At 41.9% G+C, this 25,345-nt stretch overlaps 1 protein-coding gene and 1 pseudogene across 4 annotated transcripts in view; both read left to right on the top strand.

Moving 5' to 3' along the window:
* The window catches only part of Chd1l (chromodomain helicase DNA binding protein 1 like), a 58,865-nt gene extending 39,329 nt beyond the window's left edge, over positions 1 to 19,536 (top strand). For all 4 annotated transcript variants that reach the window (XM_077791242.1, XM_077791241.1, XM_077791244.1 and 1 more), the window contains 9 exons: positions 1,110 to 1,275; positions 7,589 to 7,737; positions 8,482 to 8,645; positions 9,588 to 9,793; positions 10,818 to 10,916; positions 13,714 to 13,784; positions 15,964 to 16,078; positions 16,735 to 16,843; positions 17,712 to 19,536. In XM_077791242.1, the coding sequence (XP_077647368.1) occupies positions 1,110 to 1,275; positions 7,589 to 7,737; positions 8,482 to 8,645; positions 9,588 to 9,793; positions 10,818 to 10,916; positions 13,714 to 13,784; positions 15,964 to 16,078; positions 16,735 to 16,843; positions 17,712 to 17,790 (1,158 nt within the window). In that variant the 3' untranslated portion in view covers positions 17,791 to 19,536. The remainder of the gene's footprint in view (positions 1 to 1,109; positions 1,276 to 7,588; positions 7,738 to 8,481; positions 8,646 to 9,587; positions 9,794 to 10,817; positions 10,917 to 13,713; positions 13,785 to 15,963; positions 16,079 to 16,734; positions 16,844 to 17,711) is intronic.
* A 3,388-nt stretch (positions 19,537 to 22,924) lies between these two features.
* LOC113177757 (glyceraldehyde-3-phosphate dehydrogenase pseudogene) lies at positions 22,925 to 23,886 on the top strand (annotated as a pseudogene).
* Positions 23,887 to 25,345: the final 1,459 nt, after the last annotated feature.

The following is a 25,345-nucleotide window of genomic DNA, read 5'->3' as shown; positions in this document are numbered from 1 at the left end:
TAAAGTGGTTTTCATTTAAAAAATGGGTAGTTCCTTAAAGACACGTTGTGAGTGAGCAGTAGCGAGGGAAGCCAGGAGACATAGTCCAAGGAGTGGAAGAGGGAAGGGTCCCAGTATGGACTGAGCCTCATCATAAATACTTGGCTTTCTTCTGTTTTGGGTACTAAATGCCAAAGCCATTTGGCTTGGTTATATATATATGTACACCAAGGTTAAATGTAAATATAACAGGTATGGTTTTGCTTAGTTTTTGTCATAGTTTTCATCTCGGGTATTTTCAAGCTAAAGTTTCCAAGTTACAGAATAGGCAGTCTAGAGATAACTAACCAAATCTAAAAGGGCAAAATGAAAATGAAGTCCCATGATGTGGATCCCAATTGGTTCAGAATTCCTAAGAGATAGTACTTAGGGAGGTGGAGAGTTGCAAGTAGCAAATGAAAGCCAGGTAACACTATCTAAAATTCTGGTTCCTGTAGCCGTAGGAAGTAGGCTGAGTATATCCCCTAGGGGGAGCAAGAGGACAGGATGGGGAGTGCCGCAGGACTATCCAGGGAGATTGAAGTTGAGAAAGGGCTTTTGGGTCTGGTGATCAGGGTGGTTATGGTTTTGCCAAAGTGGGTCCCATAAAGCACTGTAGTAGCAAAGCGGCTTGGCAAGGACAGGTGGCAGCTCATGGTGAGATGAGGTATTCAGTGGCAAACTCTTTTTATAAGAGTTTGGCAGTGGGAGAGGTAAGAAGGTAGCCAACAGTGTCTCTGACTTCTCTCAGGACTGCTGGAAGTGCCTGTAAAACATGCTGGTGAGAAGTGCTATAGAAGATGCTGGGAATCATTTTATCTGCCCCCACTCCTTAAAAAAATTGGAGGCCAAAAAATTTTTTTGGTATTGTAAATAATTGTCAAAGTCAACAGCTCTGATCATCATTTATCACCTCTCTGCTTATTCCTCATCCAACTCCAGAACGGCCTGGCAGGTGTCATTTGTGATGGAAGAGAAGAAAGTCCATCAAGGAAAGAATGACCTGGTGTCATTTAGACACTTAGCAAGTCACACATCCTCATCTGTGTTTTCATGAGAACTAACTGGATCTCTCCTTTTCTCCATTCAAGTTGAGTGACATACTGAAATTTGGCTTGGATAAACTGCTGTCTTCTGAGGGGAGCACCCTGGAGGAGGTAGACCTGGAGTCCATCCTGGGAGAGACGGAAAACGGCCAGTGGGCCTCTGACGCCCTGCCTGCAGCTGGAGGAGGGAGCAGAGAGCAGGAGGAAGGAAGTGAGTTGGGGTTGGGTGAGCCAGTGACTCCGTCACCTCAAGCTAGGGTGTGAGTGAGATGCGTCCCCACGGGAAGTCCTGTGTCCTGCTCCGGGACCTCTCTTTCCTACCCAGCCCTCTAGTCATCTGATGACATTCGTAAGGCTTCCTGGTCCAAGAACTGCCAGAGTAATCCTTGTTCCCTTGAAGCTGGACTCTGAATCCAAGTGATGATATTAATGTTTATGGTCCTGTCAGTCTCAAGGATTAAATTTGAACCTTTTCTCCCTTGACGCAGACATCTTCTCTGGAGTTTATTTGGTATTTATGATGGTGCTTTGCACAGTGATTCCTCTTCTCAATAGTAGAACGTTTTTTAAATTGCAACTGGTATTTATGGACATTTATTGTGTTCATCAACAGTGCTGACTATGTCATGTGCTTTAGGTCTTTTAAGACCCATGAGGTGGGGGGCTGGGGTGGTGGGTCAGCGGTAGAGCACTCACCTGGCACGTGCAAGGGCCTGGGTTCAATCCTCAGCACCACATAAAAACAGAAGTAAAAATAAAGGCATTGTGTCCAACTTCAACTAAAAAAATACATATTAAAAAAAAAAGACCCATGAGGTGTAGGAGATCATTTTGTCTTCCTTTTTCTTTTTTCCCAAATTTGGTCTATACATATATATATATATATACATATATATATATATATATATATATATATATATATATATATATATATATTTAGTTGTAGATAGACAGCATGCCCTTATTTTATTTTTTTAATGTGGTGGCTAAGGATCGAGCCCAGTGCCTCACACATGCTGAGCAAGCACTCTGCCACTGAACTACAGCCCTAGCCCCAATATTTATCTTTTTGTCCATCCATTTTCTGTTCTGAAATATTTGAATTTCAGACTTGAAAGGGGTTTTATTTTGTTTTTTCTTTTTCTCATGATTATTTTTAAAATGACTGTTCTCCTGTATCAGCAACAGGGAGTCAATATGGGCTGGTGTGAGAGGGTTTTACTGACCTTTTTTAAAAATTTTTATTCATATATGACAGCAGAATGCATTATAATTCTTATTATACATATAGAGCACAATTTTTCATATCTCTGATTGTATACACAGTATATTCACACCCAGTTCCTGTATTCATATCTGTACTTTGGATAATAATTATCACATTCCACCATCATTAATAACCTCATGCCTCCTTCCTTCCCCTCCAACCCCTCTGCCCTATCTAGAGCTTGTTTGTTCCTCCCATCTCCCACTCTCTATCCCACTATGAATCAGCCTCCTTATATCAAAGAAAACATTCAGCATTTGGTTTTTTGGGATTGGCTAACTTAGCATTATCTTTTCTAACTCCATCCATTTACCTGCAAATGCCATGATTTTATTTTCTTTTATTGCTGAGTAATATTCCATTGTATGTGTGTGTGTGTGTGTATACACACACACACACCCCCCACAGTTTTTAATCCATTCATCTATTGAAGGGCATCTAGGTTGGTCCCACAGTTTAGCTATTGTGAATTGTGCTGCTGTAAACATTGATGGAGCTGTGTCCTGTAGTATGCTGTTTTTAAGTCCTTTGGGTATAGATTGAGGAGAGGGACAGCTGGGTCAGATGGTGGTTCCATTCCAAATTTTCCAAGTAATCTCCATACTGCTTTCCATATTGGCTGCACCAATTTGCAGCCCTATCAGCAGTGTATGAGTGTGCCTTTTTCTCCCACATCCTCGCCAACATTTACGTGGTTTGTATCCATAATAGCTGCCATTCTGACAGGAGTGAGATGAAATCTTAGTGGTTTTGATTTGCATTTCTCTAATTGCTAGTAATGATGAACATTTTTTCATGTATTTGTTGACTGATTGTATATTATCTTCTGAGAAGTGTCTGTTCAGGTCCTTGGTCCATTTATTGATTGGGTTATTTGGTTTTTTTGGTGTTTAGCTTTTGAGGTTCTTTATATACCCTAGAGATTAGTGCTATATCTGATGTGTGAGGGGTAAAGATTTGCTCCCAAGATGTAGGCTCTCTATTCACCTCACAGATTTGTTTCTTTTGCTGAGAAGAAACTTTTTAGTTTGAGTCCATCCCATTTATTGATTCTTGATTTTAATTCTGGCACCAAAAGAATCTTATTAAGGAAGTTGGAGCCTAATCCCACATGATGGAGATTAGGGCCTACTTTTTATTCTATTAAACACAAAGTCTCTGGTTTTATTCCCAGGTCCTTGATCCATTTTGAGTTGAGTTTTGTGCATGGTGAGAGATAGGGGTTTAATTTCATTTTGTTGCATATGGATTTCCAGTTCTCCCAGCACCATTTGTTGAAGATGCTATCTTTTCTCTAGTGCATGTTTTTGGTACCTTTGTCTAAGATAATTGTAGTTTTGTGGGTTAGTCTCTGTGTCCTCTGTTCTGTACCATTGGTCTACCAGTCTGTTTTGGTGCCAATACCATGCTGTTTTTGTTACTATTGCTCTGTAGTATAGTTTAAGGTCTGGTATAGTGATGCCACCTGCTTCACTCTTCCTGCTAAGGATTGCTTTAGCTATTCTGGGTCTCTTATTTTTCCAGATGAATTTCATGATTGTTTTTTCTATTTCTATGAGGAATGCCATTGGAATTTTGATTGGAATTGCATTAAATCTGTATAGCGCTTTTGGAAGTATGGTCATTTTGATAATATTAAGAGCAAGGTAGATCTTTCCATCTTCTAAGGTCTTTTTTGATTTCTTTCTTTAAGGTTCTGTAATTTTCATTATATAGATCTTTCACCCTTACTGAGCTTCTTAATTCAAGAGTTCCTTCTAGCCTGGCACAGTGGTGCACACCTGTAATCCCGGTGACTCCAGAAGCTGAGGATCATGAGTTCAAAGCCAGCCTCAGCAAAAGCGAGGCACTCAGTGAGAACCTGTCTCTATTAAATACAAAATAGGGCTGGGGATGTGGCTCAGTGGTTCATGCCCCTGAGTTCAATCCCCAGTACCTCCCTCCCCTCCCCACCCCACCCCGCCCAAGAAAAAGAGTTCTTTCTTTCATCAATACAGAGAAGCACAGTGGCTTCAGTAGGGTGCTTCCTTTACTGGTAGGGAATGGGCTGGGCGAGGCTTTTGGTTTTGTCCTTCTGAATTTTCTCCCATGGCTTCTCTCTGTCTCCCTGCCATAGACTGTCGAAGGCTGTCTGCATTACCCCTTTCTCACCCGAGAGCAGAGCGTCCCCAGATGTCTGACTGCGTCTCCTTCCAGCCCTTCCTTTGAATTCCCAAGCAGCCACTGCTCTGAACTACCAATCTCAGACGTCCTCATTGCTCTCCCTTCCTGGGGTGACCTCGTTCTGGAGGATGAACTTCATCTGTCTGGCACTGCTAGAGCCCCACTGTCCTGCCCCTGTGCAGTCTCTGTCTGCCTCCCCAGACCACTGAGGGCTTCAGAGCTCAGCTGGTTTGGGATGTTCATTCTCTGTTTACCTTCAAGTGGAAGTTTATAGTAGTTCCCGACTCCTAATTTTGTGGTAGGCTTAGATTAGGGGTGGTTTGATTATCCTTGTTGACTGGTGTGGTTTTTATGGAATATATGGAGAATTCAAAATCTAGGCAACTGGCATTATTTTACAGAACACAGTTCTTGGACTTTTCTTGTGTTTTATCTTTAAAATTTGTTATGATAGTATCACATTTATATTCTTCAAGAACTCTTTCTTGTTCTCAGCTTGTTGTTTTAATCGTATCCTATTCCCATTTCAAGGATATAATATCCTCCCCGAGGACATTTATTATAGCTTTTTAAAATATATCTCAGGGAGGATATTTATTATATCTTTTCAGAAAGTGTTACCCTGCCCACTGTATTATCTTTTTTTCCTCCATTTGCTTTTCCTTCTTCCTCCTCTTTTTAAAAATTTTGTTTTGGAGTCTCTCTCGTTCTTGTTAGCAGTTTACCTGAAACATCTGGTGTCCTCTGACTGATCAGGGTGCTGGTGAAATTCCCCAAAGCTGACAGGCAGCTCTGTTGTGAACAGGTGGGTGGCCTTTGGGCCTCATGCCAACAGCACTGGTTGGCAAGCCACCTTTTGCACTGGGGGAGCTTTTCAGACAGCCAGATTTGAAGATTTCACCGGAAAACTCATTGTATCCTAAGACGAGTCCTATACCATTACAGTGAAATTGGTGGTTTAAATTGGAAAGACAGGGAGCTGAGGGCTCGTGGTGCTCCTGGTGTTTGGTGTGTGGATCCTCTCAGTTCCTCCATACTGTGGTGCCTGTGCTTGTGCGTCTGAGTTTTTGGAGAACTGAAAGGGTTTCGGTTCCTGCAGTCAGCCCCAGCTAGATACCAGTGTTTTGGTTCCACAGATCTTCTGAAACTGTTGTTCTCTTCTTATCCACTTTTTATCTTCCAAAGAATTTGTGCACTGTTTCATCTACCATTGTCTCATATATCTTTTTAGAAATCTGTGTATTGTCCTTTAGCTGTTTCGGGTGAGAGAAAAAATAGATGTATGTGGTCATATTTTTAAGTTGTATTTGATTACCTTAGTACCAAGTTTCCACCCTTTTCTGTACTCATCTAGATTGACTTTATTTACTAGAACAAAATAAAATTGCAGTGTTTTCAGAAAGATAATTATATATCTCAGTCTACCCACAAAAAAAAATTACACTTTTGCAGACAGTTTAACTGTTGGATTCTCTACTTGGATTAAAATTTGGAATGTTGTCTTCGATGACTGTCTTGGTTCTCTTTGTGGTAGATGGTTCCTCTGGCAGGACCCAAGATGAGGGTCTAGACCTGTGGGCTCCAGCTGCCTCTTCAAAACAGAGTGAAGACATAAAGCATGGTTAAAATAACAAATGAATATGAAAGAGGAGTAGTTAGAGCAGCCCATTCACAATTAAGTATAAAGTAAGGTTGCTTTATCTTTAATGCCAAGTTTTTTAAAAAGCACAGTTATATGGTAAGCTGAGGATATCATGCAGTATGATACTACATCTGTTGATCATAATGGAAACTTCTCAGCTTTTTATGTTTTTCCACTTGTTGACAGAGTGCCTCTTTGAGAGCCCCCTGCTGACTTAATTATCAAATGCCAATTAGAATTATGGCTTTTTAGATTTGGGTACAAGTGTGAAGCAGTTGATCTCTTAAGAATGAAAATGTTTTGCTTTCATACTCTCTGGGGAAAACATACTTATAGCTGATTTCATAATGCTGTGAAAATACATTATTTGGTAACATGTACTATTACATACATTTCACTTTTGAATTATTATCCTACCTATCTGTGTTTACTGGTCTTGGCTGGTTATCACTTGATTCAAGATCTTGGCAGACCACCTAGCCTCATTGGGCCTTAGTGTCTTCATCTGTAAAATGGTGCTATTAATGTCTGCTTTACTCTCTTACACAGCTGCAAAAATCAAATGTGATAATAGATGTGAAACTGCTCTGATAGCATAAAGTGCTACTTAAGAGTATTCTATCGGCTGAGGGTGCCGCTCAGTGTTAGGGCTCTTGCCTAGCATTTGTGAGTCCCTGGGTTTGATCCCCAGCACTGCAAAAATTAAAGAAAGAAAAAAGATTATACTATTGTTCTTATGTTTTTGCCATGATTATTTGCAAGCTTTTTTTCTACTTTTCCATACACACTAATCTACTGAAAAGAACATATTGATCTTAGAATTAGAAAAATCTGCCATGTTCATTTTGTAGCAGAAAGAGTTAGAACCATTTAATCCCTGTGTGAGTCTCAGTTTCCCCTTTCATAAGTGGGGTTAGCTATAACACGATTGATGTAAAAAACATGAAGATGCTTTGTGAGATCTGTAAAGAATATTATAAATCCAAGGGATTATTTTTTGTGATTTTTTTCATTTTCTCATAGAATTGCCACTTGTTCCTTTTAATATTATAGAAAAAGGGAAAAAAGAGTATTAAAAGTATGTTTGGGATTAAAAAGTAGAGATTTTATTAGCGGTTCTTAAAAGTCAGTGCGATTTACACTGGGAATAGTTGTGGAATGAATGAGTGATCTGAGACTCAGCAGGGTAGAGGGATCCAGCAGAGATTCCCATATCATCTTGGATGGACCCAAAGGGGTTTTAAGCCCATGCTCTGTCCTTTGAAAAGTGAACATGTACAGAACCCAAACTTATCAGTGTCAGTGCAACAGGAGATGGAAGGCCTTCATCACAAGCTGGTCTTTGCAATTTAGAGTAGGGCTGTTCTCTTATTCACCTAGTTACTGCTTCGAATAGCATTGACCTGTTTTTCAATGTCTTAACATTTCTCACTTTGTGTTTTATGTCCTTAGAAAGCCATATGTACTTATTCGAAGGTAAAGATTATTCTAAAGAGCCCAGTAAGGAAGACAGAAAATCATTTGAACAACTGGTGAATCTTCAGAAAACCCTTTTGGAGAAAACAAGTCAAGAAGGCCGGTTACTCCGAAATAAAGGCAGTGTAAGAGCTGTTAATTTGTGTGAAATCATAAAGTCTTCCAAAAAATTATATCTTAAGATGATTTGTTAAGAAATAAGTGTCTGTTAAAATATAACAAATTAACTGAACCCTATATAAAAAGCTATGTAAAAATCTAGTATAAAAAACATTAACAAGCTGAGTATATTGTACTATTTAATGCAGGTAAAAGTAGGCCTGTCCCTCTTCTAAGTCACCCTAAAGGAATCACCATGTTACATCAAAATACCATATCCTGCTGTTGATAATCATGACCCTGTTTCATTAAGAGATGATGGCAATCATAAACGATACATGTCATGTTCACAGTATTTTGTGCTTAAAATGTATTTTCTAAATGTTACCTATCATTAAGATAATCATGCTAAAATACTGTATTAAAAGGAATTGTACATTTGTAGAAAGATTCGTGTTAAAATTATTTAAACTTTAAATGCCATCCTACGGTGTATGCTTTCAATCAAAGAAAAAAGTAAGCACCTTATTATTAATGAGATGAATCAAAATGACTACCAGCCATGCTAGTGCTCTGTGCGCCGTGCCAGTGCGATGCAAAATATGAATGTTAAATTGGATTACCTGGCGGCCAGTGCCCACCACACAGGATGCTGTGCTCTGTGAAGTCCTACGCGAGTTACCTCTGTAGAGTGTACTTTAGGATGAAGGAGACTTGAGAGGAATAGGAAGTCTCTGATCTTCTTGGCTGTGGTCTTGTCTTTCCCACAGGTTCTTATCCCAGGCCTAGTGGAGGGGTCCACCAAAAGGAAGCAGATTCTGAGCCCAGAAGAACTGGAGGAAAGACAGAAAAGAAGACAAGAAGCAGCCGCCAAGAGAAAGAGATTAATAGAGGAAAAGAAGAGGGCAAAGGAAGAGGCTGCACATAAGAAAAAGTATGTTCATAAAGTACTGTGGTTTCCAGTGACGTAGGTCTCGTCTCCTCTACTAGATTGTGGAGAAGGGAAGGATATTCATATGGGAAATTTAATATTTTTTTAAGAGAGAGAGAGAGAATTTTTTAATATTTATTTTTCAGTTTTCGGTGGACACAACATCTTTATTTTTATGTGGTGCTGAGGATCAAGCCCAGCGCCTCGTGCATGCCAGGCAAGCGCACTACTGCTTGAGCCACATCCCCAAGCCCTTAATATATATTTGATGGAAAAAAAGTATGTCTGTGTTACTAACCAAGCTGAGGGTCACAGTTGGCAAAGGATTCCACAATTGAACATCACTTAAAAATTCAAAAAAGTATCAACCTGGTAGTTCCTGTTGGTAACAGAATACTTTTTTTTTTGATTAGGGATTGAACCTGGGACACTCTACCACGATCTACTTCCCCAGTTCTTTTTATTTTTTATTTTGAGCCAGCTCTCACTAAGTTGTGCAGCTGGCCTCTAACTTGTGATCCTCTTGCCTCAGCTTCCGGAGTAGCGGGGATCACAGGTGTGCACCACCACACCTGACTCCACAGAACACTTCTTCAAAGATTCAGCTTTAACGTTGAGTCTACTTTAGCGAGAAGTCTTGAGTACCTACAGCAGAGAAACAAGAAATGTTAAAGATTTTATTATAGTTGACAAGGAATTGTTTATTTGAACAGTCCCTTTTAGTCATGTTCTTAAAAACGGGGGCATTTCGTGGCTGCTCATTATTGAAGTGTAATCAAGAGATGGTTGGGCTAATCACTAAAACTTGTTTATTTACAATTGAGCAGAAAACTTCAATCGGTGGGTTTGTAATGGCATTTTACGTGGCAGTTACTGTTTGGGAATAGCAGTGCAAACTGTGCTCAAAGGAGAGGTTACTTTTCTCTTCTCTCTGGCCTATTGAAGGATGGCTTGGTGGAAGTCCAACAACTACCGGTCCTTCTGCCTGCCCTCTGAGGAGAGTGAGCCTGAAGACCTCGAGGACGAGGAAGACAGGGGTGCTGCCGAGCTGGGCTGCGAAGACCCAGACCCAGCCTCCATCAAGTATGTCAGCGGTGACGTCACACACCCTCAGGCCCAGGCCGAGGACGCCTTCATTGTGCATTGTGTAGGTACGAGAAGTGGTGTGGGACAGGGAGGGTGCCTCATCTTCATGGTGCAAGAAAGGGAGAGGATGAGGCACAGTCATGGCTTAAGGGCTGGTCCCAGTGCAGTGTCGTGTGGCCAAGAAAGCATGGCTTGTAGAATCGGCGGACGTGGATTTGACTCTTGGCTCTTTGGTTTACCTGGTTGAGTTACCCACTCGCCCTGAGTGTCAGCTTCCTAATCTATGTTAATGGCACAATATCTGTCTCATCCTCTGCACAAGTTTTTTAAGAGGGTGAAACAAGGCTGCATTTTAGAAGAAAACTGTATTCTCTGAGAAACTCCCTGTGTGTTCCCCTGACAACCTTTGCATGTTCTGTATCCTCTGCCAGGAACCCTATTTTCCCAAACAATCCCATCAAGCATTGTTCAAATGTCTGCTTGTGAAACAGTCTGTATGTTGCCTCTGTTACTCTGTCCTCTTTCTACACTACTTACCTTTATCCCCTTCTGACATATTAACGTACGTCTTTGACTGTCTCATTGCATTAGAACATAAGCTTAATGGAAGAGGACTGTGTGTGTGCATGTGTGTTCACTGTATTACCCCAGTACCTGGAATGATGTCTGACGTGTGATACAGGTAAATGAGTAGTTGTGGTATGAATGGGTATAAATACCAGGTGCCAACCAGCTACATTAATGTGAGCTTGAATGAGTCATTTCACTTTTTCTCTTCCTTGCTTGTAAAATGGGAGTTGTATGCTGTGGTATTAACAGTGCTTGTCACTGCTGTGTTCCATCCACTTTCCACCCTCCAGAGTTATAGACCCACCAGAGATTCCTGCTTCTTCAGAACACTCATTTTTGAGCTGCCTTTCTGTTATGATGACCAGGCATATCTTTCAGAAAACCTGAACATATTTGGGAATCCAACTATGATTCTCTTAGGAGATGAGATATATCGATCCTTCCTTTGAAAAAATCATTCTTCTAAATTGTGGGCTTGACTTTGCCTCTTACAGATGAAAATTTTCTTTCTTCCGTCAGATGACTCTGGCCGCTGGGGCAGAGGTGGCTTATTCACGGCTCTGGAAGCACGATCAGCTGAGCCAAGAAAAATATATGAGCTGGCAGGAAAAATGAAAGGTAAGAAACAGAACAGTGGAATAAGACAGGAAAAGACACTCAGGACAGTATTGGGTTTAGCTAGCCCTCGAGAAGACTTAGGAGAGCCGATTGGGATCGGAATTCTGTCATCTCTCTGCCTGTTTTCTCATCTGTAAGGTATATACTTTGTCACACCTACCCCGTGGGACTACAGTGAAGATAATGAATGTGTAGGTGTTTTGAAAAATGTCAATTGCTGCATCTTCAAGTATTAGAATAAAGATTATTTCATCCAACTCATGCCATCTTCATAAGGGAATATCCCATAAAAATGTCAGACAGCTATAGGAGAGAAATGCGACACACTATTAAAACTGGTGGGTGGTGGGTCAGGTTTGTGCTAGGTGGATTATGAGGTCAGCAGAGCCTGGGTACAACACTCCCTGGAGACAGAAATAAGGCTGTTTGGGACTAGGAGAACTTAGAAGACTAAGAAGTATTGTCCTTTGTCACACAGAAGGGAAAAGGCCACCTCCTTTATGTGTCAAGGTTGCAACATGTCAGGAAGAGGAAGATGATCACTGAGGTCATTTTCTGCGGTTGAGCAGTCACGGGACCTTGTCCAACAAAGAAGGGCCCTCCTGATATCTTAGAGACTGGTTTTTCCTCATTCTTTTGCCCAGTTCTCTAAAGTAGAGAGAAACGTAAGGGTGTAAAACACATTGCTGAAAGAAGGGTTTGGTGTGTGTGTTGAAACAGCCAACCCAGATTTAGATCTTGACTTGGCAGGATTCAAAACAAAAGCAAAAAGGTGCAGAGAACCCAGGAGCGGTCAGAGCCAGAGGTGCAGACTGAGGACCCTGTTAGAAATCGTGTTGGAGAACTGAGAGGGCAGAGAACAGTACATGGAAAACTTTTGGAGCTAAGAGGAGACAGTAAGAATTTTCAGAAAAATAAGAGAGCCTTGAGAATGTAGTATTTTGAAGTAAAGGTTTTGCTTATTTAAATTGAAGTATTTCAGATTTTTTGGAAAACTGGATATTTTGTATACCTTAATGAGATACCTTGGGAATGGGAACAGGTCTAAACACAAAATTCACTTATATTTCACATAAATCTAATGGACATAGCCTGAAGGTAGTTTCATACATTATTTTTAGTGCACTGTGCATCACATGAGGTCTAATGTGGAATTTTCCACTTGTGGCATCATATCACTGTTAAAAATTTGGGATTTGGGAGGATTTGGGATTTCTGGATTAGGGATGCTGCTCAACCTTTGTAAGGGAAGAGAGAATATTAAGAAGGCAAAGTGGTTTACAGTGTCAGACTCTGAATTAGTATACAGGGTAAAAATGGGAGTTCATAACCCACTTGAATCTAATGTATGAAATATGATATGTCAAGAGCTTTGTAATGTTTTGAACAACCAATAAAAAAAAGAAAAAGAATTGGGAAAAGGCCACTGGATTCAACCCATGATCAGTCACATGACCTTGGAGCACTTTGAAGAATGTGAGGACTGTCACCTGGTTGTATAGATTTAAGGTAAAAGTGGTCAGTAAGAAAATGGAGTTGGAAGGTGTACACTCTTTTCTGAAGAAGGATTTATATTTTTTTAATCTTTTTTTTTGTAGTTGTAGATGGACAGAATGCCTTTATTTTTTTATTTTTATGTGGTGCTGTGGATTGAACCCAGTGCCTCATGCATGCTAGGCAAGCTCTACCACTGAGCTACAGCTCCAGCCCCATGAAGAAGGATTTAAATAGCCTAGATCAGAGTAGGTGGAACTGGACCAAGGCTTCCTGGAATGGTAAGAGTTATCTGGGGTCTGGGAAGATGGGTTGAATTTGAATAGGTGGGTAGAATGGCAAGAGATGCCTAACAGTCACCTTCTTTTTGGTATCCCTATAATATTTACTGTTCCAAGTCATTGCACAGTCCACACGCATGGGCCAGGCTTAGGCCGAGGAACAGCAGAGTTCAGTTGTAAAGGGAGGGTTGGCCACCTCATAGAAGACCATGCATGGCTTGTCCAGGGGACACGTTCTAAGTAGAACCATATCCAGGGGATCACGGCTGGACATACAGGAAACCTGATCAGAAGAACGGCATAGCAGGGCTGGGGCTGGGGCTCAGTGGTGGAGCACTTGCCTAGCATATGTGAGGCTCTGGGTTCGATTCTCAGCACCGCATATAAATAAATAAAGGTCCATTGTCACCTAGAAAAAAGAAATTAAAAAGAAAATGATGTAGCAGAGCCAGCATTTTAGAATTAAAAGATTGGGGTGTGCAAGATATCTACCTTTTTAGTTTAAACAAAAAGTTTAAACTGGGTTATGTAGAGCCCAGAATTAAATGAGCACATCTGCCTAGAATGTCAGTTTGATTTGATTTGTATGGGGTAGGAAAACATGCAAGAGGACTAGACGTAGTAGAATGCAGAATTTGAATGATGTGAGACAAACTCTAAGACTTCCAAAGGCATTTCAGGCTCATAGAAGTCCTCCGCACCTCCCTACCCAGGGATGCCTCTAACACTCGCTTCCCCTCTCTGTGGCCTGTAGGGCACTTGGCTGGTGACGTTTGGGGAATACTGAGTTAGCAGAACATGAAAAATTCAGGAGGGAAGCAATGAGAACTGGCTAAGGCGGTGACTGAGGTCAGGAGAACAGGGGAGTGAGAAAAGGCTGCGAAAGACTGGCAGAGGTAAGGTCCTAGACCTAACTGGATTTGGACGAGCAGGCACAGTAGGGTTCGGAGTAATTCTCCTTCAGTGGTCCATGTGAGGCTGAGTGTTCTTTCTCTTGTTCTTTTTTCTTTTTTTAATCTCAGACTTGAGTTTGGGAGGTGTCCTTTTATTTCCTATTGATGATAAAGAGTCAAGAAACACAGGGCAAGATCTGGTAAGTTTAAAAACAAAAACACATCTCTTAATCAGAACTAACATTTGGCTCCCAATAATTTCTCTTAAAGCCTTTCCTGCCCCTGCTGGCCAAGATCTCTGGTATGCGAGTGGTTTGCTACGGCTGCCATAACAGTGCCTCAGACTGTACTCAGCTTAAACCTAGATACGTGTGTTCTCAGAGTGCTGGATGCCACCAGTCCAGGATTAGAGTGTCGGTAGGTGGGTTTCTCCTGAGGCTTCTCTCCTTGACTTGGAGATGACCACCTTCTCACTGTGTTCTTCAGAGGACACAAGCCAGTTTTGATTAGGGCCCACCCTAACAACCTCATTTTAACTTAATAATCTCCATTCTTTAATTGTTTTTATTTTGCATGACAGAATGTATTTTGACATGTCATACATACATGGAGTGTAAATGCCCACTCTTTTTTTTTTTTTAAGAGGGAGAGAAAGAGAGAGAATTTTAATATTTATTTTTTAGTTTTTCGGTGGACACAACATCTTTGTTGGTATGTGGTGCTGAGGATTGAACCTGGGCCACACGCATGCCAGGCGAGCACGCTACCGCCTGAGCCACATCCCCAGCCCTGTAACTGCCCATTCTTGTGGTTGTCCATGGTGTGGAGTTACACTGGTTATGTATTCATATATGAACATAGGAAAGTTATCTGCAATTCATTCTACTGTCAGTATAAATCTTTTTAAGGCTTTTGTCCAAGTGTAGTTACATTCTGGGGTACTGGGAGTACCCCAAATTCAAAACATGAATTTGGGGGAGCAGGGTCCATCCCATAACAAGCAGGTTGGCCCCCACTCTCCACTTCGCCATCCCCCAGCCTTCTGAGTATCACAGTCCCTGAGCACTGTCCTCTGCTTCCTTATCATCCCCTGGCCTAGACTCCAGGCCCCTTTGTGTGTGGGGACTTTTTTATCCTTAGTATCCCACATAGTATTGGCTCCTAGGAAATGCTCCGTGAACATTTACTGAATAGTAAGAAAATATGTCTCAAAACTCTGGGGGTTTCATCATTTATTACATGAAAGTTTCTGTAAAAGATTGTGTTTCCTGGCCAGCCACAGGCAGAGGAAAGGAACCAGTACAACACTTCTCTGCTTACATCAGAATCCTCCTTTTGCACCTTAAGTATCTCTTGCTTGCTGTCTGTCATTTGGAATACCTGTGGTGAATTTACTTACCACACCGACAGTTTTCTCCAAGACCTGAGTCCACATCCAAATTTTGAACCAAAACTTACACTTAAGAAATTTAGAAACCAGGCTGAAAGAGGTTGATTCTCTTCATATTGGTGGTGTGTGTGACTAGCAACAAAGTGGTTTCCAGTTTATTGGTTCATTCAGGAATTTCTAAAATAAGAAAAAAAGGCAGAGGGTGGACAACGTAATGTCCATGCATGAGAATTTCAGAATATAGTTACTCAGGAAACTGGTCACAGTGTGGAACGTTGTGGCTGGGACGTGACTGTCGTGACTCACATTGGCTCCAGAAGCTCCCTGAACTCTCCAGCTTCCCCCCATTAGGAGGAGGTGGGGGATCTTTGGCATCTGTTTTCATAGAGATTGTCTAGACAGAAATAGTTCCCAGGACAAGCAGGCAGCCTAACTCTAGTGTCAGAGGACTAGATCCTGAGAGCCTCTAAAATCCTATCTACTCCTAAGAGTCTTAGAATTTTTCTTTACCTGTGAGAACATTTAGAAAGTACAAGTTTTAGATTCTAGTTTTTAACATATCATGAAAAGAGGAAGAAATTCCTGTTACCACAAAAACAAGTTATGATGGGTACATAATCACACATTGCTGTGCAAGCAGAGCTTACAAAAGAGATGGAGCCTCCCCGTGCAGTGACGCACGCCTGTAATCCCAGCAGCTCAGGAGGCCGAGGCAGGAGGATCACAAGTTCAGAGCTAACCTCAGCAATTTAGTGAGGCCCTAAGTAACTTAACAAGACCCTGTCTCAAAATGAAAAATAAAAAAAGGACTGGGGATGTGGCTTAGTGGTTAAGCACCCCTGGGTTCAATCTCTGTAACCAAAAAAGGGGCCGGGGGGTGGAGCCAAAGCCTAGGTGGTCCATAAAAGGCTATGTCCCCTCCATGGGCAGGTCACTGAGTTGACAGTGGAACTGTCTCATGTCACCCATCTAATGGTTGTTCTTTCTAGTTAGCCCTGGTAGTGGCTCAGCACCGTGATCGCTCCAATGTCCTGTCTGGCATTAAGATGGCAGCCCTAGAAGAGGGCCTCAAGAAGATATTTTTAGCAGCAAAGAAAAAGAAAGGTAAGCTCTTCCATCTGAGAGCAGGAGAGGACCTTCTTTTTCCAGACACGTGGTGTCGTTTTGAGGGGGAGATGAGGAATGTCCAGACCACACTCGGTTTGCATGGCAAAGGTAGAGCACAGAGTGATGACCACTTCATCTTGTCTGTGTGTGACCCGTTTTCCTTTCCAGGTTGGTTTTGTATTTGTTATCTCGTTTTTATCTTGATTTTACAGTGGGGAAGCAGAAGATTAGAGATGAAGAAATTTGGTCATACACAATTGGGAAAAGCCGTTTATTATACTTCCCCTTAGAGAGTCACAGTATGCCATGACTCTCTGCCAAAGAAATTTAATTTTGTTTCTAAACCTAGTGTGTAGTGTGTCTTGGTGTTTGTTGAATTTCATGGATTATTGGGGAATCTTTGATTTCCCCATTAATCATATTCTACTTCCATTGTGCCTGCTTATTTTCAAGAGCCTGTGGATCTTTATGTTCAGCAGAACAACTTAATTTTTCCCTGTTATAATCCCCTTGCCAGCATGTTTTTCACACTGTATTTGTGTATTTTGGGTGGACAGTCAATGGTTATTTTCTTCTCTGTGTATCGTATACCCATCAACCCATTTTTGATGAGTGAAGACATCATGATCTTTTTTTTTTTTTTTTTTTAATAGCAAGTGTTCATCTTCCACGCATCGGTCATGCCACCAGGGGTTTTAACTGGTATGGTACTGAGCGACTTATTCGGAAACATCTGGCTGCAAGAGGCATCCCAACTTACATGTATCCTTTTGTGGTCCTGATAATATGTGTTCCCCGATTCAGGAGGGAAATATGTTGTTTTCTGGTATTGCTATTTATTTAATCCACAGCCAAGTCCTCTCCTGCCATGTTCTTCATTCTGCCCTCCTCAGTGGGACAGACACTCAGAAGCAGTTTCTGACTTATGTATATATCCAGAGCACACACCCATGAGATAGACATGAACACTTTTGGATGCCAAGAGGTAGATTTAAAAATATATGAAGGGGAGAATCCATGGAGCAATTGCCTTTTAATCACATACTAAATTTTTTCTTACTACTTTTCTAGAAATCTTTCAGGTCTGTGGACCAAGGCCTGATTCTAAGAACTTATTCTGTTCTCTAAACAGTTAACAAATAAGTGAACTATTTTATTTTGGGAACTTTTTGATATAGTCTGAAGAGGCTATATGAAATTCATTCTATTAAGTCAATAACTAAACTAATATTTATTTCTCAAGATCTCCATTAGCATTCTTTGAACTATTTTACTCTATTCAAAATCAGAAGCTGCCAAGTTGACCCCCCAATGGCTATAATTATACAGAAAATCCATCTTTGTACTTAGATTCTTACTGAATCATTCAGTCACAACTCCTTACAAAAACTTTAAATAGAGAAGGTTTTATGTGCTTGCACAATTTAAGCAGTAGCATAAGAGTTTTACTACAATAGATTAATAGTAGCAATAATTAGTGCCAACAATATTGGAAGTACTTATGATATAGAGAAAAGAAATTAGGACATATTACTTTTAGAATGGTTATTTCACTAATTATTAAACTAGTAGTTTTGACAAAGTTGAATATAAAGTGATGAAATACATCTTCCTTGACCACCCTTATCAGATATTACTTCCCTAGAAGCAAGACTGCTGTCCTTCATTCCCAGTCCCCACTTTCCTCCTCAGCACAGCAGGTGCCTTAATAGGCCCTGCACCAGATCCAGTAGTTAGCAGCCAGCTATCAAGATCTTGGCCCAGGGGCTGGAGTTGTGGCTCAGTGATAGAGGCTCACCCAGCACGGTCAAGGCCCTGGGTACCATCCTCCGCACCACGTAAAAATAAATTAATTAATTAAAGATATTATATCCAGACTGACTGTCATGAGTATCTTAGAAAAGAATTGGGCCAGGCATCATAGTGCACACCTATAATTCCAGTGACTCAGAAGGCTAATGTAGGAGGATTGCAAGTTCAAGGCCAGCCTCAGCAACTAGCAAAACACTATCTCAAAAAGGACTGAGGATGTGGTTAAGCATCCCTCGATTCAATCTCAATACCAAAAAAAAAGGGGGGAGGGGGTTGGGGAGCATTGGGATAGTGTTTTTCTAATTCTAACTTTGTTCTCCTAGATGTGTTACTCTGATATGGTACCTGTAATAGAGGATGCACAACTTATTTGGGAAAGTTATTTGATCTCAGTTTGTATAACTATTTGCATAATGATAAATATTCTGGTCTCTTTGCCATTTTGTTCTTTTCCTCTATATCTAGGTTTTTTCCTCCTTCACCAGATGTTTTCTTTACAGAAGGAAAGACTGTCTGGATTAAGGAGATACAGAGGAAATAGAACAGGGTGTCTGGGAGAAGGAAGCACCTTCAGGTAATTCATGCCTGCAAGAGACAGCCTCAGGAATAGAGCTGAGAAGAGAGTCTAGATCCAGACAAGTGAAGCTTCTCCTGCCCTTCTTTTTGCACTGCTTAGTATCTCAGTCTGAAAAAAACACTTTGGCCGAGAGGCCTGTCAATGCAACTTCAGAAAAAACAGTGAATCTCCTTTCCCCTACCCATTAAATCCATTTCAGCCTCAACACATGAGAGAATTGTGAAAATGGCACAAAGCAGGCATAGAATGACTAGTGGTGTTGGAGAAGGTCGGGGCCGAGAACCACGGCAAAGAGTCACAGGGGTAAACCCAAGTCTGACTTTTCCCACTTCTCTATGTGAAGTCTTCGTCTTGGGCGCTGTCCTCAGCCAGCCTGATTTCTGCCTCTTTGAGGCCGTCAACACCCTGAGTGCTGCAGAGTCCTTGTCAGAGGTCTCAGACAGGGGCCTTTGATGCAGGAAAACCTCACAGAGCCAGGATCATGATCTAAGAAAGGTAGTACTTCCAGTACTTTATGATTCTGTTCAACTCCCTACCTATACCTTCATCCTTCGGCAGCTTAGCATCTGTGCCAGAGATGAGTTAGACCCCAAATTCATGATTGCTTATTCTTTTCTCCCCAATTGCATTTAACTGCCTCCTGTCCACTTTTCTTTCCACCAATACTTAACACATAGGTTATTTTTTTAGTTGACAATATCATTTGTTCTTACTAGGAATACAGTATTCTAATTTGACACATGTATCTCATATAATTGGTCATGATATATAATAGCCAAGTTGAAGGAATCAGTTAGCATTTCCGTCTCCTCAAATATTATTTCTGTGTGCTGGGATCCCTCAGAGTTCCCTCTAGTTATTTTGTCACGTATGATTGTTATAGACTGTTTTCACTATGCCACAGAACACTGGAACTACTCCCCTCCCACCCATGGCATTTTGGTACCCATTATCACCCTCTCCAAAGCCCCCATTTTTCTACCCTTCCTAGCCTCAAGCAACCTCTGTCACTCTATCTACTTCTATGTAATCAGAACTTTTAGCTTCAACAAATGAGTGAAAACCATTTGATGTTCGTATTCTATACCTGGCTTGTTTCACTTGGCAGTTTATCCACTGACACTACCTGGGTAGTTTCTGAACATCTGAGAGAAGTATAGTAACAGGGAACTCAGTACCCAGAGCGTATAGGTGATCTTTCCATGGGCACAGTTGTTTTTTTGTTGGCTTGGGGGGGGAGGGGCGGGGGTGCTTGTCACCTTACACTATAGACCATGCGCCCACCATGGGGATTTTACTAAGGATAGACCCTGGGTTAGGGTTCTCCAGGAAAATAGGACATCTGTTGGTAAAAAGAGGCTCATTAGATTGGCTTACGTGACACAAGGGCTAAAAAGTTCCACAGTGGCCATCTGGAAGCTGTGGAGAGCATGGAAGTCATCAGCAGCTCAGTGCAAAGAGCTGGGAGCCTCAGAAGGAGAGGTACTGATGGTACAGCCCCCAGCCCAACTCCTTGAGGGTTGTTGGTGTAAGTTTGAGTCCAAAGACAGGAAAACCTGCAGTAAATTGTTGAAGGGAAGCAGCAAAAGAAAAGGAACCTTGGAAAACAAGTTTCCCTCTTCTACTTTATGTTCCATCCAGGGCCCCCAGCTTGTTGGTGCTGTCCACAGTCAGGGTGGGTCTTCCTCGTTCGCTCTGCCGATCCATATGCCAGTCCTCTCTGTGAACACCCTCACAGACACACCCAGAAGTATGTTTTACCACTCTCCAGGCATCCTTCAATTCAGTCACGTTGACGCCCAGAATTAACCATCCTAGAATCCCCAGGCTGTCTCCTGGTTAATTGGGCCAAGATATACATGGATAGCCTCAGAAAACTCTCAGTAGGGATGCTGGCTATCCCAGACTGGAAATTTCATAGTCCTCACAGGCATATAGCCACTTAAATAAGCACCCTGAAGCAGGCTTGCTGTGGGAAAGGATATTAGATATCTCCCAGTAGTCAACCATAATGCTGTAGCAGAAATGAGCGGCTGTCTGGATTTGAACTGTCGTAGGGGTCAGGAATCCCGCCCGGAATCAGATCAGGGACTTGCTGTCTAAGACTACAGAGTTGTGTTGGTGCTTGGACTAAAGGCAGGTTCACACGTGGCTCACACTGCCCCTTCTCCTGTTACTGCAGTCCTGCTCACAGAAGGTGCTGAGCCAGTAACTCAGGCTATTCCTGTTACCCTGTGCCCAAGCTTGCATGGCTAGGGGAACTGCTTAGCTCTGGCCAGGGTCCCGTTCCCAGGCAGGCACTACCATGTAGCAGTAGAGAAGAACACCACAGTTGCTGTTGTCACCCCACCTATGCAGTTCCCACTGCCAGCCACCCCTGCATCTCATCTGACCAAGTTCTGTCAAAATTGGGTGTGAATGCCACAGAGGAGGTGCCCAGGTTCCTTCTGCTGCCTCTTCCCATGCAGCATCTGGGCCTCAGGCCACTCACTACTACTGGTGCCTTTAATGTCAAGGTCCCTTGCTTGTTGCAGAGCTAGCTTCAACAATGCCGGAGGAAACTCCTGTCACCTAATAGGAGCCACCATTTCCATTATAAGAACAGCCCCCCAGTGAAGACCCCACATCCACTGTTGTCCACATCACACTTGCCTGAATTGCTAGTGTGTTTCCACTCTTGCATGGCCCATAGGGGCAGTGGTCCTATCCACTATCTATACCATGCCCTAATTTACTGATCACAGCTGAAGAAGCTTCAGAAACTACACAATGGTTCCCAGCTAGAATCAAAGCCAGCCTTGTCAAACCAACACCCAAGACACATGTTCAGGTGGAGTCTGCTTACCAAGAAGGCTTCGCCATAAATGTAGTTACCTGGCGTACTGAGTCTTGGGAGGTGGGGGTTGGGGGAGACTACCAACCAGGATCATCCAGCACTGCTATCCTTCAGAATCAAAGAAATAAGACTCTCAGAACTGAGATAATTAAGACCAGCCTTACAAAAGATACTTAAGGGAGTCCTGTGCCCAGAAGTCAAAGAAAATTACTGTCATGAAAGTAGATCCTACTAGAAGAGTAAATACACAAAAGAAAAACATTTTTATCAGTAAGTAAGCCATCAAATCACAAAGATAAACGAGAGAAAGTAAAGAGCAAATAATATTCAAAACAACTAACAGGAATAAGCCTTTACCTATCAATGACCTTGAATGGAAACAATTAAAAGATAGCTGGACTGAATAAATCAAAAAGCAAGATCCAATAATATGCTTCCTAAAAAAAATTCACAAGTAAAAACAAAATGAAAGAATGGAAAATGATATTCCAAGCAAAGGGAAACCTAAAGCTAGTAGAAGCAGTAGCTACATTTACATGTGATAAAATAGACTTTAAGATAAAAACTGTCAAGACAAAGTCACTAATAATAATCAAGGATTCAATAAGAAATATGATAAATTTATGTGTACCTGACATCAGAGCAACCAGTTTTATAAAATTGCCACTATTAGACCTAAAGGGAGAGAGACTAATACCATAACAGAGGGGAATTTCAATACCCCACTTTCGTCAGTGGACGATTCATCCAGCCCCTCCGCCAAAAAATGAACAAACGTCAGAGTTCAACTATATGTCAGAACATTCCATTCAACAGCTGCAAAGTACACATTCTTTTCATCAATTCATGGAGTTTTCTCTAGAATACACAATATATTAAGCCCCAAAATAATTCTAAATAAAAAATTTAAATGAAATTTTATTCTGTATCCTTTCTGATTACCATGGGGAAAAACTAGAGTCAGCAACAAAGTTAATTTAGACATGGACACCGAACAACATACATTTGAATCAACAGTGGTTTGTCAAGGATAAAAGAAGAGAAACATGGAAATTTATGAAAACAGCATGCCAAAATTTACTGTCTACAACAAAACCAGTATTCAGAGGGAACTTGATAGCAATAGTGCCTACATTAAAAATGTTTTTTAAAAAATTTCAACTAACCTTAAAATGCATCTCAATGATCTAGAAAAGCAAGAACAAACCAACCTCCAAATTAGAAGGAATGAAAGAGCAGAGCAGAAATAAATGCAAAAGAGACTAAAAGGGCAATACAAAAGATCAATAAAATGAAGAGGTCATATTTTAAGAAGGTGAACAAAAGCAACAAACCTTTAGCTAAACTAACCAAGAAAAAAAGAAGATCCAAATAAAATTAGACGTTAAGCAAAAGAAGACATTAGCACAGAAATACAAAGGATCATTATGAGATTCTGATAAAAATAAATACGAGATGCTAACATTTATAAATCTAATCTAGAAGAAATGGACAAATTTCTAGACACACATAACCTATCAAAATAAATCTGAGGACTCTGCTTCTGGTTCACAGACAGCCACATCTTCTCCTCTTGTGGACATCCTCTTGTCTCTTGCGGTGCCAGCCACGCCGTCCCTAAGACACGATGGTGAGGGTCAGAGTGAACGTATCTGGCCACATTGGGTGCCTGGTCACCAGGGCTGCTTTCAAGTCTGGTGAAGTGGATATTGTTGCTATCAATGACCCCTCCATTGACCTCAACTACATGGTCTGTGTGTTCCAGTGTGTTTCCACCTGTGGTAAATTCAATGGCACAGTCAAGGCTGAATACTGGAAGCTTGTTATCAATGGAAACTCCATCTCCAGAAGCAAGACCCTGCTGACATCAGATGGGGTGATGCTGGTGCTGAACCTGTTGGGGAGTCCACTGGCGTCTTCACCAGCATGGGGAAAGCCGGGACTCATTCCAAGGGTGGTGCTGAAAGGGTCATCTCTGCCTCTTCTGCTGATGCCCCCATGTTTGTGATGACCGTGAATCGTGGGATATATGACAACTCCCCCAAGATCATCAGCCATGCCTCCTGTAGCACCCACCAACTGCTTAATCTCCTGGCCAAGGTCATCCATGACCACTCCAGCCTTGTGGAAGGACTCAAGACCACAGTACTTGTCATCACTACTAATCAGAAGACTGTAGATGGCCCCTCTGGGAAACTGCCATGATGGTGGTGGAGCTGCCCAGAATATCCTCTGTGCATCCACTGGTGCTGCTAAGGCGGTGGGCAAGGTCATCCCTGAACTGAATGGAAAGCTCACTGGCACGGCTTTTCGTGTGCCTACCCCAATGACCTGTGGCCTGGAGAAAGCTGCAAGGTTTGATGACATCAGGAAGGTGGTAAAGCAGGCATTAGAGGGCCCCTCAAGGACCGGGTTGTCTCCTATGACTTTAACAGTGACATCCACTCTGCCACCTTCAGTGCTGAGGCTGGCATGGCCCTCAGTGATCACTTTGTCGAGCTTATTTCCTGGTATGACCATGAATTTGTCTGCAACAACAGGGTGGTGGACCTGATGGTCCACATGGCCTCCAAGGAGTAAGAGCCCCTGGACCACCTGCCCCAGCAAGAACACAGAGAAAGAAACAGGCCCTCAGCTGTGGGGAGTCCCCTGCTCCTAACTCAGGCCCTCAGCAGGAATCTCCCCTCTTCCCAGTTTCCATCCCAGACACCCTGAAGAAGGGGGGAGGTTTAAGGAGCCCTACTTTCACCACCAATAAAGTCTACTGCACCTCCCAAAATAAAAAAAAAAAATGAGGACATAAAAAACCTGAATAGGCCAATAACAAATAATGAGATTGAATCAGTACTGAAAAGTCTCCCAACAAAGAAACCTCAGGACTGGATGGCTTTATGACTGAATTTTGACAAACTTTTCAAAAAGAACTATAACCAATTCTCAGATTTTTCCATATGATTGAAAGGGAGGAAACATTTCCAAACTCTAGGAGGCCAGCATCATCCTGTTTTCAACAGAAAACAAGGACACAACAAGAAGAAAGAAAGCTGTATAGACCAATATCCCTGACGAACCAGGTGCAGACAGCCTCAACAGAGTACTAGCAAACAGGATTTAACAGCACATCAAAAAGATTATTTCCCCTGATCAAGGAGGTTTTATCCCGAGGGTGCAAGGATGGTGTACATGTGCAAGTCAATAAGCAATCTATCACGTCAACAAAAGGAAGAATAAAAGCCATGTTATCTCAGTAGATGCAAAAAATAAGATTCAATATCCCTTCATGATAAGAGCCCTGATCAAATTAGGAATAGAAGGATTATAACTCAGCATAATAAAGGCTATCCACAACAAACCCTCCGCCTGCATGGCAGTGAACCTGGGAAAGCTGAGTACAAGTCCCGTGTCAGGAACAAGACAGGGAGAGGGAGGGGGAGTGTGGCACGTGGAATACGACGGAGGCTGGTGTGCTGTGGAGGCTTCCAGGAGATGTGTTCCTACCAGGCCTCTCCTACTTTCCCTTGGGTTCATGACTGCTTGCCATCTCCCTACAGAAACTGGACACAAGAGCCTGTATGTTCAAGGGATAAAGTCTGGGCAGGACAACACATTTTGGGGCCAACAGACTAGGAAAGAAAGCTCAGGTAGCTGCTCCTCTTCCCTTCCCCTTAAGTCCCCAGGACTGACAAATCAAGGAATTGACCCCTCCCAACGTTGTTTCTCTATTTGAGAATTCAAAAGTAAAGTTCAGGAAGGGCTAGGTGGGGAAATTTTTTTTAAGGGGTGGATGACCAGATGTGAGATGTCTGAGGTTACCTGCTGTAGGATTCACCTCCCACCTCTATTAAATAAAGTTCACTGGTGCTGAGGATCTGGACATCTACCCTTTCCCAATACATATTACCAGTTAGAGTAGTCAAACATCTTGGGGAATATTGCATATAACAGGGCATCTGAGAATTAAAATATCTTAATAGAAAAAATTAACAAAAGAAACAACTTTACAATTAAAGTACAGTAAAAATCTTTGGATAATTAGCAA

Source organism: Urocitellus parryii, chromosome 11, assembly GCF_045843805.1.
Source record: "Urocitellus parryii isolate mUroPar1 chromosome 11, mUroPar1.hap1, whole genome shotgun sequence".
NCBI lineage: Eukaryota > Metazoa > Chordata > Mammalia > Rodentia > Sciuridae > Urocitellus > Urocitellus parryii.
This window is presented reverse-complemented; position numbering and strand designations above follow the sequence as displayed.